Source organism: Zea mays, chromosome 5 (assembly GCF_902167145.1).
Source record: "Zea mays cultivar B73 chromosome 5, Zm-B73-REFERENCE-NAM-5.0, whole genome shotgun sequence".
Taxonomy (NCBI): domain Eukaryota; kingdom Viridiplantae; phylum Streptophyta; class Magnoliopsida; order Poales; family Poaceae; genus Zea; species Zea mays.
Window position 1 is genome coordinate 214,399,420 of NC_050100.1, and position 15,493 is coordinate 214,414,912.

Below are 15,493 nucleotides of genomic sequence, written 5' to 3' on the forward strand. Positions count from 1 at the left end.
TCTAGAACCAACCGTTATGCACAAAAGAGGGCAGTTCTGCGCACGCGCGGACCGTCCGCGCCCTAGGGCCGGACGGTCCGCCGTACACCATAACGGCTATAATGACCGTTGGAACATGTCAGAGACGTCTCAAAAGGTGGGTCCGGACAGTCCGCCCTTCAAGGTCGGACCGTCCGCGACCAGGCAATTTCAAACACCTGAGCCTCGGATCAAACGGAGTTAACACACGCGGACCGTCCGGCTATAAATCCCGGACCGTCCGCGACCTGAGACAGTACTGTCCGGACTGGTCTCCCGGACCGTCCGTAGTACAACTCAATAAAAACACACAGTCCCTGTCCAAAAACGAGATAGACACATGCGGACCGTCCGCCCCTCACAGGCGGACCGTCCGCCGATAATTCAGGGACTGACCCGAAGCCACCTTCTTCTGGTCAGGACTGCGGACGGTCCGGCTATAAATCCCGGACGGTCCGCAGTGCAATAGAACACAGTTCCAACACAAATGGTCAGACTTCGGACCCTCTGGAGGATCGCGGACGGTCCGCCCCCAAGGGCCGGACAGTCCGCGCGACCAAGACTTCTCAAATTTCAAACATGCTTTTGAATGAACTTTTAACTCACGAAATGAGACGCGCTGTTAGTCCTCATGCAAATGCAACTACTTGATGCTCTATGAGGCACTAAGTTTTACACAGAACTAAGTCATTGACCCCTCTTAATAGTACGGCTATCTAGCCTACTAATCCGGTCAGGTATCTTCTCTAAACTCCTCAAGACCGGCAAAAGTAAAACCTATATTATACCTTTGCCTTCATCTGATCCACAACCAATGCGTATGACTCTTCAACATTTCCTGTTTTATGTGGTCCAACCCTGCATTCTTATTTCTCCAAGAATCGTTAGTCCACAAGTAGTTGTCATTAATTACCAAAACATTACTAAAAGGGGCCTAGATGATTCACAACGGTCCGCGCCTGGTGCAGATTGACTTTCTATTTCTGTGGCCGTTTGTTTTTTCTCAACGGCCTTCGGTCTCCATTTCTTTTGCGGTGGCGGGTATAGTGGATGTGTGTCATTAAATGTCTTTTCCGCCTCCTTCTCCTGGCTCTCCTTTGCTCTTAGGCGTTGTAATTTTCTCTTTTGGGATCGTGTCAATCCCGCTGGACACCATCGAGGCATGGAGTATTTTGGATCGGCTGTTTTGATGGTAGCCGTATCCTTTTCGATCGTGTTGGCCGATTCGCCGAAAATCATCGGCCCTTTATTATCTTCTTGTATGACAACATCTGCAGTGCCTATTTTGATGATGTCCTTTTTTGTTGTTTTTTGAGTTGCTGCAGGCATATGCCCCCCTGCCGGATTGGTCGGCCTGGAAGGCCGAGTAGTCCGGCAATCCTGTTGGGTTTGTGCCTGGTGACCGGATTGAGCAGTGCTCAATCGGTCTTGTACTGGTGGCGTCAACCTGTCAAAAACAGATGTTTGGGGTGCCCCCCAGGCGGGGTACTGTGGCATCCCAAATGGATATGGTGGCATGCCCCACATTTGATTTGGGACATATGGCGGAGGTAAATATGTGTATGGATATGGCATAGGTGGATATGGAGGTGGAGGTGTCCATGTTGGCATGTTAGGTCTCAATTGTACAATAGGACCTTTCATTTCATCCGATTGGTGAGGTGATCCAATCGGCCTGACCTGACGTTGCTCATGAATGGGTGAGCGGGGTCGCTTTGGTGGCCGGTCACTAGGGCCGGCCTTCTTTTTCACGTATTTAGACAACAATTGATCGAAAGTCGGGCCAGGCTTGATCAGCCGACCAGCTGCTTTAAATGTATTGGTTTTCCACGTACCTATCTCGGGTCGTCGTGGTTTGAAGGTACGTGGTCGCTGGGGGTCCTGAGCACGACCGGACCATCCGCCAGAGTCCTCCGGACCGTCCGGCGAAGCGTCGGACCGTCCGCGTCTGGACGGCGGACTGTCCGTGATGCGCAGCACGGGTTCCTGCAACTGTCTTCCCGTCTACGCTTGCCCCCCAATGCTAGAGGCTGTGATGGTCACCTTCAGGGTCTCCCCTCCATCGGGAGTCTTCTCGGCAACCACTTTCCTGCAAGAGGCTTTACAATCCCCATCGGCCCTTTTAGCATCGCCGATGATTGTTTCCTTGCCTTTGCCTTTATCAGCTGTATTTGGCCGAATCAGGACTTTCTTGCCCTCGAAGTCAATCATGTTCATCGGAAAGGGCTCTGTATCCACCTGCATTTCCTGAAATTTCAATCGTCCTTCGTTAATGGCCGATTGAATCTGTCGCCGAAATACATTACAATCATTAGTGGCATGAGAAAATGAGTTATGCCACTTGCAATATGCACGACGTTTTAGCTCGTCGGCGGATGGAACAGTGTGATTTATTTTAATGTTGCCATTCTTAAGTAATTCATCAAATATTCTATCACACTTACCAACATTAAATGTAAATTTAACCTCCTCTTGCCGTTTCTTTTGAACCGGCTGTAAGGAGGCACAAGCCGAAGATTTGGCCTGCTTTGGCCAAACCATTTCAGCAGCATACACCTCTGTTGATTCGTCTTCTGAGCTACTTTGGTCGCATTCTACTACATGTACGTTGTGACGAATTGTTTTAGCAGTTTCTTTGCTTCGGCTTTCACAAGCCAAAGCTCTCTAGTGTAATTGTGCTAGTGTAAAGAATTGGATGCCTTCTAATCTTTCTTTTAAATAATATCGCAGACCATTAAAGGCTAATCCTACTAGATGTTTCTCTGCTAAATGAATTTGAAAGCATCGGTTTCTCGTATCTCGGAATCTCCGGATGTAATCATTAACCGATTCATCTTTTGTCTGTCGCAACGACACTAAATCTACCAAATCCAACTCATAGTCACCGGAGAAAAAATGATCATGAAATTTTTGTTCTAGATCCCCCCATGATGAAATGGAATTAGGAGGTAAAGTGGCATACCATGCAAACGCGGTTCCTGTTAGCGATAATGAAAATAAACGTACGCGAAATGCCTCTGTGTCGGCCAATTCTCCCAATTGTGCTAAGAACTGGCCTATATGTTCGCGTGTGTTTTTCCCTTGATCACCCGAAAATTTTGCGAATTCGGGTATCCTGGTTCCCTGTGGGTATGGGTGGTGATCAAATCGGCTGTCATAAGGTTTCCGATATGATTGCCCCCCAGGGACCATGCTTACTCCGAGCTTATCTCGGAACGCCCCGGCTATCTCTTCCCTTACTATATCAATGGCAGCCGGTGCGAGACCACCGGCTCTCTGGTCAAACATAGGTGGGGTTGGCTGGATATTAGCATGCTGTCTTTCCCCCCATTGGTTTGAGTTACGTGGTGCATTTTCATTTGCCCTATATGGGTCATAGGTTTGATCGTTTCTTTCCGGCCTCCTGAGTGGGGCCGGAAAGCTTTCCTGGGCTCTGGACCTTGAATTAATGGGTTGATGCATTGTATAGTGCGATGGGAAGTGCTGCTGGGACGGGTGAGGATTCCGGTAACAATCCTCCTCAAAAAGGTCATGTGCGGACTGCCCGGACATTGGCCCGGACCGTCCGTGATTATGTGCGGACCGTCCGTTGTTGTGTGCGGACCGTCCGTTGTTGTACGCGGACGGTCCGACTGGGTAGTTTAGGTTCTGTGCCGTGTGTGGTGGCTCGGGCGCATATCTAGGTAACTCATTAAAAATAGGCCCGACTGTTGCTGGCCCGGACGGTCCGCGCTCACGTGCGGACGGTCCGGGCATGTGCAGATCGACTGGTTTGCTGCCGATTTGCGGTTGATTAGGGTATGTGTCCATCGGCATCCCATAAAGGGGTTGTGACTGGTCGTGACAACATGTAGCCGATGTGTTACACACGTTATCTCCTAACTCAACCTCGTACGAAGGAAAATTTGCGGTACTAGATTTATCAAATGCACGTACTAGTCTCTTAAGATCGCTTTGCATACCCCCTATGACGTTCTGCATTTGTTCACGCTGATCTTCTACATAATTTCTAAGAGATTGCAGATCGTTGGTATTACTTATATTGGGGATATCTAGCGTGGGTTGGAGCGAAGCCGGATCCGTTGCCCGATGTCGGACGACCTTGTTGTTCCTGTCCACTTTGAAGTTGGCCAAGAACTTTGCTTTCGCCTCCTGGATCATCCGCTCCTTGTGCTCCTCGAACTGGAGCTGCTCGTCGGCCGGCAAGGTTTCCCAAGTCGGCTCTATGATGTTGCTTGGAGAAATATCAGAGCTATCCCTTGAACCGGCCATTGAGGGCCGATTTGATGAGCTTAGATATGTCTTCCCCAGCGGAGTCGCCAAAAAGTATGTTGACGCCTTTTCGGAGCGCCAAATACTCAAGAAGAACCGGCGGCGGTGCTCTCTGGTTAGGCGCGGACGGTCCGCGGCCTGGGGCCGGACGGTCCGCGACCTGGCGCAGGGGCTAGGTTTTCCTGCCTGACGTCCGGACGGTCCGCGCCCTGGGGCCGGACGGTCCGCGCGTGTGCAGGGGCGGCGGAAGATCGCCGGCGGCGCCTGGATCTCGCTCCCGGGAGGGACCCCGTCGGGGAGGAGAGATCCTAGGGGTTGTCTAGGCTCGGGCCGGCCGACCTAGACTCCTCTAAACGACGTAGAGTCGAGGAGAGGCGGAGAATTTGGGGATCGAGAGGCTAAACTAGAACTAGACTAGAACTACTCCTAATTGTACTGGAAATAAATACGAATAGAAGTTGTATTGATTCGATTGTTGATTACAAATCGGCCGTAGGCCTCTCTTTTTATAGAGGAGGGGGGCTGGACCCTTTACACGACCGGATTCCGAGCTAATTCCACGGATATAGCTAACAAACATAGCACAAAACTCGGAACCCTAATCTATTCTGCGTGTGCGCGGACCGTCCGGCCCACAGGCGCGGACCGTCCGGACCGCGGACCGTCCTGCCTCAGGGCCGGACCGTCCGCACCTCATTTTGGTGCTCAACAAGTTGGTTGCTGGAGCAATCTTCCTGCGCTCTGACACCCGTGGTCCGCGTAGTGTTGGTGTGCTGGGGAAGCTTCCCTGGTAATGCACAAGCGCTGGTGGACATAGCGTATCCTACAGCACGGGCATACTGTTCGGATTAGACAGGCACGTCGCCTGCTGTATGGCCTAGGCGCCGCCTGCCAGCGGAGTGGACAGGACGCATTAAACGCCGAAGGGGCACATCACCTGACAGCAGGGTGGACATGCGGTGCATCATCTCCGCAATAAATGTGGAGGCCGCGCGGTCCAGAGTCCCTACGTCATGCTCCGCCCGCTGGCCTACGTCACGAGCAACAAGCCATGTGGCAGCATTGGGCCCTCGGCCAAGCGGGGAGCGGAGGCGTGTCCGGATAGAGCTCGGACACGCGTCAACACCGGACCCTTGCCTAGGCCACGACACTTCCTGCCCCGAGACCTAGTGGTCTGGAGCTTACTTGGAGGGGTCCGAACTCCATCCAATGGCTTCGGGCTGCTTTACTTTGGGGTCCCGGACCGTATTCGGGGGTCCGGGTTGTGCGCACAGGGGTACTGTGCCTTGTTGAGGGGGTCTGGGTCCGATGACGCTGTCTTCCAGAACACCACCTCAACTGCTCACGAGATATCCTTGGGGTTGTTCTCCGCACGGTTAGGAATAGCCGCACAGGCATCGTGTCTTCATACCGTAGTAAGGGGTACCCCTGATCCAGGGTGCCGACAGACACGTCTTAAAATAGTACCTCCCAAAAAAACGTTTGTGAAAAACTCGATGATATGACGTATAACAATATGTTGATATAGTTTTCATTAGAAAATTTACATGGGAAACTTTTAACAAAAAATAAAAAAGAATATGTAATAGATTATTCATCAAAATTGATATCCCTGATTTCTATAGGTCTCTAAGTCTCATCATACCAATTCCAATCCCTTCAACACATTTATGAAAACATGGAATATGATAGAGACTTTGTAAAAAAAATAGCAAGATCATCATATGCCTTAGTTTACATGATCTTATTTTTTCTACTCTTTTGCAACTCATGATCATAAAATAGTTTTGAAGTACTATGTTTGGTCATGTTATTTTTTATATGACCTAATTTATTTGAGAGCTATCGTCATGGGGATATGGTAAATAGCCACCATCTATATGACCCCCAACAATTTTTTATCTTGCCTTTTCATGTAAAACAGTCCAATATCTCTTGTACCGAGTACCGTTAAGATACATGAAAATGGTCTTAACTCTAACCCAATGACACTTGGTAGGAGGAACACCATGTCATGTTAATAGACTAACCATAAAAAGCAATATCCAGTAAGGTACTATTAGGAAGACACGTAAGTGATCCAACGATACTAAGATAAAGAACCTAAGGTTCCAAAATATTTACTTTCCTCCCTCGCTCTAAAAGGATCTTTCTTTATATCTAGATGACTAGATGGGTATGCCTTATTATATTGAATTTATCTAATATTTTCTGGATATATAGGGAACTTGGTATGTAAAAATTCCACACAAAAAAAATGCTCAAGTTGTAAGCATAAGAAAGTTTTAGTTTGATCCAAATCTTTCATCTCAAGCTACACCTTCAAATGATGACGTACTTCATTAATGTTATATCTGTTGCCAAAGATATTAGTATCATCAACATATACATGCATAATAAAAACATGTCGAGAATTTCTTGATGAAGACACACGGGCAGTGGCAATCATCATTATTTGTGTATACATTATGCATAAGGTATTCACTTAATCAATTGTACCATATTTGAATTGATTGTTTGAAGATATATACTTCTTTTATCTTAGTATATAAGGCGTAATCATTTTTTTATTCTAGTCCCGCAATATAAGATGTGCTATCTATAATTCTATAAACATGCGTCTTGTATACTAGGACGGGGGAGTAATGATTTGTGCAACTTAACAAAGCTCCATTAATTGTTAATTAGTAATTGATCACTATATAATACTGTATTCACTAGCAGCCCCCCTGCTGCTTCGCTTGGCGCTGTTCCGTCGCTCGTCCTTCGCGGACGAGACGCTTCTTCGGCAGCCCGGCGTGGGGGCGGGCACAGACGCACAGGCGCGGAGGTGGCAGATTTGCCTGTCTCGGTGTGTGCCCATGTGACGTTTGTTTCCTTCCTCCTCGTTGTCCCCCTCGGCGATCGGCGCGCTGCCTCGGGCACATGGCGCTATACTACGGAGTACGATTTGGCGCGACATGTATAGTTATGACGCGGCCGGTTCCTAGGACAACTTTGATTTCATGGTTTGAGCCCAGGACGTGTCAACAGGTCACGCGCCGTGATGAATAAATAATTCACGGGCTCATGGCCGTTGGGCTTTGAAACGGTTTGGCACGGCATGTACGGCCTACCGCCTACGCCGTGCTCCTCTACAAGGTCGATGAGGAAGTGGCCGACCAGAAATTGAATTCGTGTTTGATTTTTTTTCATACGGGTGTAAAGAGCAGTCAATCCCATCGGCAAGGCTTAAAAAATGCCCACGGTGGTATATCGTTTTTATAGCTCCAGCTTCTAGACTATGGTACTTACCACAATTTTGAAAAAAAAAACAAGGTACTGTGCAATGCGGCATCACTGAGAGACTGAGATGGATCAAAATCCCTAGAATTCTTTCAGTTTCTTTGATTTTGATGACCCCGAATCGGAGTTTCCAGCTTACTCAAGCCACCGTTACGTTCGCAGTAAAATCAGTCGACGGCGCACGCCGCTGCTGAATGCCAGTACAGAACTGAACAGCACCCCGACCGTACGCGTGAGCCGTTTCGATATCGGAAAGGCAGTTGCGAAGCGCGGCGGCGGCGGCCGGCAGGATTGCCGTGCAGGCCATCACGATCCTGGGATTCGCTTTCCAAAAGGCACGTACCAATCGGCACCCAGCTAACGCCGCACCAGCGAGGGAGGGCGGCAAACCATGCGGAAACGAAATCGTCAAGGCCAATGGCACTTGTTGTACACCTCGATAGCTGCTGAACGAAATAAAGACAAACGGAAGCGGACGAGCTACCACTACCAACCTGCAAGAATAGCGCTGAAGGGAAGCAAAGGGGAGTGAACGCAAGGTGTGCCTCAGCACGGATACAGACGCTGCAAACGCAAACGCAGGAGTGGAAGGTGCCATGGTCCTGGCCAGAATTCCAAATTTCCTCGTCGCATGAGCTGGAAGCCAGCTACTACTCACCCGTACCATTCGAGAGGGACAACTACGGCGTGACAAAGACAGAGCCGAAGGACCGGGGCAAACAGAACTTTGGTTCACAACGCTTAAATATCTTTTAAGTACCACTTGTCCAGAAACAAGATGCAAATACTTTACAAGCAGAAGTAAAAGTATCGTTGACAAATAGCAGGTACTATGCGGAACAAGCTTGAGACACCAAGGATGTAATGAAATCACGGACCAATTATGATTCCTTTCCCCGTCAATAATTTGGTGTAGTTGTAATGAAATCATGTAAAGAAAAAACAAACTCAGCTTCTTACTAGACACTATCGTTTTCACGATGACTCTGTCTGTAACAACTCCAGTTTATTGTTATCTGACAGTGACAGTCCCTCAAACCTTCTATAATGGCGGAGCTTTAGACACCAGCCAGCACTCTCACATCCACAACCCCTCAAAAGATATTTAACTTAAACAGATAAACATTGGGGTTCCTCTTCATCACGGATCGTACGCTGCGCTAATCAATTCAGCCGAAATTGTGGCCCAAACTATTGGCCCACCTGATGGCCCTGGCTCAGGCCCAGGGCTGCGTCATGCTCCCTTCTCCTCCCACTAGGCCTTAAGGTCATCCGACGTTGCAGAAGGTATACAGTGCGTCGTCAGAATGTCCTGGGTAGCAGCCTTTGCAGTTTTCGTCTCGAGGACAACAATCTATCAAATCATATATTATGCTACTAGTTACTAGCTTCAAGTAGTTAAGTAACAAATCAAAAAGAATCCTGACAGTTACTTTGGAGCAGTTTTTCATCATGTGAAGTGATAGCTGATTCATTTCAATAATCCTATCTCATATATAATACTGTAAGACAATAGGCTATAGCTGTCCATGGCCAATTTGGCAAGAAAAATAATATTTGCTATTGCTAGACCTGAGAAATCATGAGACATCTTATAGGGGTGCAAATGTAATTTGAGGGGGGAAACTTCCTACCAAACTCCAGATATTTGTGTCCATGAGAAATGCTTTTATTAGCTGCAAAAGTCAAATAAAGAAAGGGTCAAGAACATACCTGGTCATACTCCAGATCAAACTTCAAAAATTCATCCTTGCAATTTTCCACCATGGTCGCCAAGTTCTTTAAATTTTTAACAGGCTGGCCATTGAAAGCAAGTACCTGCGAACAATAAAAAAATGAAAAGTTTCAGTGACCACAGTAGTGCAGAACAGACATTGTCATTCGAGCCTCCAGGAACAATATACTGCAAGAAATGGCTTAAAAGGCATGCTAGTGACCACAGAACTAGAAGCTGTTATTACCTGAGTATTGACTATTTCTTCATAACCTATATTGATATCTGATACAAGCACCTGCACAGGTTCAATGCAACGGGTACAATCAAGTTATAAATTTAAAGAAGACACTAGCTAGTTATGAAAAACAAAACTAAATGAATAATATTACAGAGTTATTCATTCAAAGTTAATATGTGAAGAACTTCAGACCTGTGATACCACCACTAGCTGTTCATCAGGTGATTCCGCCATCGCATGTAAATGTTTCACCAACAACTTGACAGGTGCATCATATTCATAATCTTTTCCATACTGATAAATAACAAACATCAATTAGCCTAAAGAATGAAACACAAAATCCTCCTTTAGCATTTGCGTATTTCATTTATACATGTTCAAAGTATTGTTAGTTTCTGCAGAAGTGGATTTAATATTGGATTTAAAAGAAAAGTCTTATGTGATTTCAAAATCTTCTTAGGATCACTCAAAAGAGGAAGTTATGAGAGCTTGTTTGAAAACTTCTTCATGGTTAAAATGTCTGAAGAGGCTTGCTTCGCAGTTCGCATCACTACTTTTGCAACTGGCTGGCTTCGTGGTCATGTCACATGCAACTCCATACAACCTATGCATATGCACAATAGATCTAACTAGTACTCCTTCCATTCCAAATTGTAAGTCAGCTTTGACTTTTCTAGATATCAAGCTTTTGTTACGCATCTACATATACATTATGTCTAGAGACATAATAAAAACTATGAATTGAAAAGGCTAGAATGAACTACAATTTGGTAAAGCGGGAGTATATGGTACTTATTACATCCTACACCCTTGAATTTGCAAAATCAAGAACTTCCAACTGGCTGCTGGATACATAAATCAAGGAGTACATGCACTGCAGACTGGTCATTGTGTAAGCATGCAGCCACAAAATAATTAAAATTGTTTCATGGTAACGAATAAAGTTTAGTGAAAAACTAAAAAAATGTTGTGTTGAAGACATAAGTACTGCCCCCTAGAGTTTCAGCACAAGACTTTCCAGGAATGCAGCAAATCATATTAACACTAACAACCAAATGTGCTCTTGTATTCATTGATTATTTAATTCATTGCAAGGAAAATGAAGAAGCTATGTACAAACCTCGGATCGAAGATATGGAACAGAGATAGCTGCAAAAACAAAGCCAGCAACTATGTAATATGACGGTGGCCTGCCCTTCACATGAGCCGCAACAAGCCGCTTGTGAGTTGCTAACCTTATTTTAAATTCATGAACTTTTGAATCACGCAGAACTTTAACAAGAGCTTTCTCTCCAGTATATTTCTGAGAAACCAGATAACTGAAGCCAATGCGCTCACCATGCCTGAAAGGAACTGTTGACCAACAAAAAAGATGGTAAGAAACAAATTAGCATGAGATGCTTGCCATTTCTAGTACATTTAGCACAACTTTCAACATAACTTCCATACCCAAGCTATAAATGAGTGAGACAAATACAACATCTAGAGCTAGCAACTAGAGTTAACTAGCAGAACTGTACAACAGTACAAGACATAAAAGTAAGGCATGCATGACACTTGACACATACGTTGCGCTTTTATACAGCAAAATAGTGCATCACATGCTAACAGTTTAGCTGAAAAAACATATTCATAAACTAGAAGCTACAACTAACCTGTTCCATCATTAGCAATGTCAACACCGTCGAAACTAAGAATAATATCAGATGGTCGTAGGCATCCAGATTCTGGAGCAGTGGGCTCCACCCTTCTAACACGAACACCCTTTTGATCTGGTTTCATTCCCATTGCTTTGCGGAGATCTGGATTCTCCATTTTCTGCCATTCAACTCCAAGTATAGGAAAGCCTAAAATAATACATAAAAAGAATATAGTAACACTGTCATTGGAAATTAGAAAGATCTAAGAGGTAGGCATGAACATCATAGTACTAAACATTACATGGAGTCACTAATGGCTGAAAGAATGTCGTCAGAATAAATACCAATATTGTTACTTGCGTATAGAGATCACCAAGGACAACCAAAACTCACACAGAAGAGTGATAAGAAACATAGGCTTTATATCAACATATTGCTACTTAACAGTACAGAGAATTCAAATAACTAGGTGGTTCTTTATTTGACTAAAGACTCCTATTTGCTGATATATTATTATATGACGTTCGCAGTAAGTGCTATGAACTAAACCAATAAGCAATATAAATCATCACTACAGGGCATAATAATCACTAGCAAACGTACAGGTGTGTTACAACAGGAGTAAAAAAACATCAAACATGCTGGCCATAATATGTATATATTTGTGCTTTACCCTTTGTACTAAATTTTAAAGCTATATTTATTTTATGATGACTACAGATTTTGCTGAAAAAAATACAACAATGTCCTATTAAGCTTGTGTCAAATTTAAAATACAATTCTCTTTTTGCAAGGCATAAAAATATTTACCTATAAATATATTATAACTTTAATTTCCTACTATCGAAACATTGATACTATTAAATATTGTTTATGACTTCTTTTGTGGGCTCATTAAAATTTGTAATTTTAATCTCTAATTAAAGTCGGCAAGGAGTTAGTGTCAAAAACTGGTATAAGAGACCTCTCTCGATTTTCCACATGTTAGCCCTTGTCATGGATTGCGCTGGAACATGAATATAGTTAGGAAACACATTTATTTAGACTGAAGTGAACAGCAAACTACAAAATAATAAGTTCACAGTTTAATTAGCTGATCTCAACTATATCATGTTACAACAAAATAATTTAACTTGATGGGAAAAAGTGAAACGGACAAAAAAAGAATGGGACAAAAACAAACCATAAAAGGATGCTACCAAAAACAAAAAACAGGACGGAGAACAAGGACCAGAAACCAAAACCAGAGGCAGATTCAAAATCAGGCTAAACAAAGAAAAAAATAAAAAAGACAAAACTAATAAAATCTTCATGATTTAATATTGGGTCAGATAAGATAAGATAAAGATTTATACTATTATATTTTTCTATTTGGATTAGGATTCCAGGTTACTCAAGAGAGGATTCTATTAGGATTAGGATTCCTAGCTATCTAGTCAAGAAGTCCTGTAAGTGTCATACAAAAGAGGAGGGCAGAGGGCTATAGATAAACGAATAGAGACTGTTTTGGGAGGACCATACCCAAAAAATGGGGAAGATTTTTTGGCTCTTTAATATTGTATATAATTATTAGTCATAGTTTAGAAGAGAAAACAATCATCATGTGATAAACCATGTAATGCTGGAAGAACAGGATCCATAGACTGGTACAACTACAGACTAAAATGTCAATAACATCTTCCCATTGTTTTTGTAACAGTTGTAGACTGCGGACCCAAATGCATGATCATGCTAATAAAACCAACAATTACTCCCAGTAATTACAGAAAAGAGCATATTACCTGTGTATTCTCCAGATTTTTTGTAGTCCTCAATGAAATGTGTAATAACTGGAGTCGGTATCACATAACCTATGTTCTCCGCATCTTCATGTTTAAGAGACTGAAAAGCTATACCGACACATTTTCCCCTATCATTAAAAGCTGGGCCACCTGAATTTCCTGAATTAATAGCTGCATCTATCTATCAACAAGACAAGGCCCGTATTAGACACGTCGGTGAGCCGATAAGTCATGGTTTCTCAAAATAGTTACTTCACTTGCAACATCTATCTTTATAAAAAGATTTATTTGAAGTTATCATAATTTCAGGAAAAAAAATGTACCTGCAATCCTAGAAGTTCTGTAGAACCATGAACGTATGAAAGTATTTCTATCCTAGAGACCACTCCACTTGTCACGGATATGGTATCTCCTCCAATTGGATAACCAACAACAGTAACTGCATCCTGAAGGGCTGGTAATGTTCCAAACTCAACAGGTGAAACTCCTTCCCAGAATTCATCGTCATTGACAGTTAAGAGCGCTGAGACAGATAGAACAAACGAATAATATCAAATTAGATTGCATAAGCAACATGAAAAATCAACTGTATGATAAGTACCATGCCATAACTCAAACGATGCTATAACCTCAGAAGTTTCATAGATACCATAAAAAATGATCTTGGTGTATTTCTCCAAGAAAACAATATAGAAATTACTATGCATCCGATTTTCACGACTACAATGGACAAACCCAACATCACAATAAGAAGAAAAAAAACTAAGAGTAAGAAATAAACAATGGAGACAGTGGCAGGGATGGGGAGAGCGGGCGCACCAATGTCGCACTCTGTGCCGATGGCCAGGACGGTGGCAAGGTACTTGGTGTCGGAGCCGCGCTTCTTAAGCTTAACCTGGGTATAGTGCTCCACGGAGTGAGCATTGGTGAGGACACGGCGGCCGCCGATGATAAATCCGCTGCTGCTGGAGCTGTACTGCCGCTTCCGCTGCCACGGCAGCGAGAAGTTGGGCTCCGTGTGCACGCAGAACACCTTGACCACAGCGTCCATGCACGGCACTACCCTCACCACCTCATCCCAGCTCGCGGGGCCTGACTCCGCCACTGCCACCACATCGCCTCCGTTTGCCACCGGCTTCGGCTCCCCGCGGCGGGGCGGGGACGGCGGACGCGTGGCGTCCGCGTCGGCGGGGGCCTCGTGACGTCGCGGCTTGCGGCCACGACGCCCAGCCGGAGCGGGGGCGGCCGAGGGAGAGGGGGAGGAGCGGTCGGGGAAGGGCGGCGACGCCTTGGGCTTGCGCCCCCGCTTGCGCTTGTGCTTGTTGGAGGCGGAGGAGGGATCGTCCATGGGGGGCGGGCTAGGGTTTCGCCGCGAGGAGGACGAGCCGAAGTGCCGAACCGGGGAAGATGAGGAGTGTCGGCCCGGTTCGAGGCGGGCCGTGCAGGCCGGATTGGGCTGGATTGATTCAGGGTTCCACTGTTTCACAGACTGGAGTGTTTTTGTCAGTTGGTTTGCGCATCGTGACGTTCCATTTGTTTAGAAGCGATACTGCTGCCCTACCATTGTTTGTCTGATTGAAATATACAGTCCACCAGCACTGCACTGTGTTTACTACTGAATGACGTCTCTAGGCCTGTCCTGACCGTTCCTAGTCTACGTCAGTCACTATACTCAACAACATGTGCTTGCAGAAGGTCACACAGAAGGATAATCGAATCGTTGGCATGGCGTACGCCTCAGCCCTCAGGCTTAGCAGCATTCTATGCGTGCAAAGTATGTGACTACACCTCTCTTGATTTGGAGGGGACACCGCTGCGCATTGCGATGGTGCTTTCCACTTTGCACATCGGAGACCTGACTTGTCATAGCTTAGCTGATCAACCTCCTGAGGCTGACAGTGACTTGTGCCAAATAGCCCACTTGTCACTTGAAGATGCTCAGATGCATAAGGAAAACCATTCTATGCAGGACCTGGTATGTGAACCATGACTGTGTACACAAGGTTCAGTTACTTCCAGACATCGACAATTCAATCTCCATCCATCGGTTTCATGATTAGACGGTTGATGTGGCAATCTCTGCTGTTTAGTGAGAAATACTGCGGTCAGACAAGTGGTCGCTGTAAAGGTACAGACTGCCTAGACGCTCCCAAGAATCCTCCACTTCTCCATTCCATTTCGCAGAGATGGTGAGGGGTCGAGGAGAGTGAACCTTGTACTCCCTCCGTTTCGTTTTAGTTGTCACTGGATAGTGCAAAATTAAACTATTCAGCGACAACTAAAAAGAAACGAAGGGAGTAGCTCAACGACGAGGTTGAACTGAAATCTCATCCTGGCAATCTGCCTTTGAACTAGCACTGAGACTGTCCGTCCTGCGTGCAGACTGCAGGGTCTCCTTCTCCATCCTCTGCGAGGACCATCATTTTCAGTCCTGGTTTTTTCAGTACATGCTCCAATGCATCCATCAATGAGATATTCTAAAGCGTCACTGTCACTAGAGGTGCTCCGAGTTATTAACCATTCACACTCTTTTCGGTAGGCT

At 45.3% G+C, this 15,493-nt stretch overlaps 1 protein-coding gene across 1 annotated transcript; it reads right to left on the reverse strand.

The window, feature by feature from the left end:
• Window positions 1-8,460: 8,460 nt before the first annotated feature.
• On the reverse strand, window positions 8,461-14,396 carry LOC100381831 (Protease Do-like 9). The gene is made up of 9 exons (NM_001174625.2): window positions 13,771-14,396; window positions 13,275-13,474; window positions 12,952-13,132; window positions 11,186-11,377; window positions 10,651-10,883; window positions 9,723-9,824; window positions 9,537-9,587; window positions 9,289-9,393; window positions 8,461-8,929 (listed from the first exon to the last, which is right to left on the reverse strand). Exons 1-9 carry the CDS (start codon window positions 14,297-14,299, stop codon window positions 8,831-8,833), a joined length of 1,692 nt encoding a protein of 563 aa, NP_001168096.2. The 5' UTR covers window positions 14,300-14,396; the 3' UTR covers window positions 8,461-8,830.
• Window positions 14,397-15,493: the final 1,097 nt, after the last annotated feature.

What these genes read in the sequence shown, in the direction of transcription:
- LOC100381831 (NM_001174625.2), bottom strand. Translation starts at nt 14,299, where the DNA reads ATGGACGATCCCTCCTCCGCCTCCAACAAGCACAAGCGCAAGCGGGGG. An exon ending in CAGAACTTCTAGGATTGCAG is followed by an intron (nt 13,133 to 13,274) that starts GTACATTTTTTT and finishes TCTTGTTGATAG; the next exon opens with ATAGATGCAGCTATTAATTC. An exon ending in TTGATCTGGAGTATGACCAG is followed by an intron (nt 8,930 to 9,288) that starts GTATGTTCTTGA and finishes ATGATTTGATAG; the next exon opens with ATTGTTGTCCTCGAGACGAA.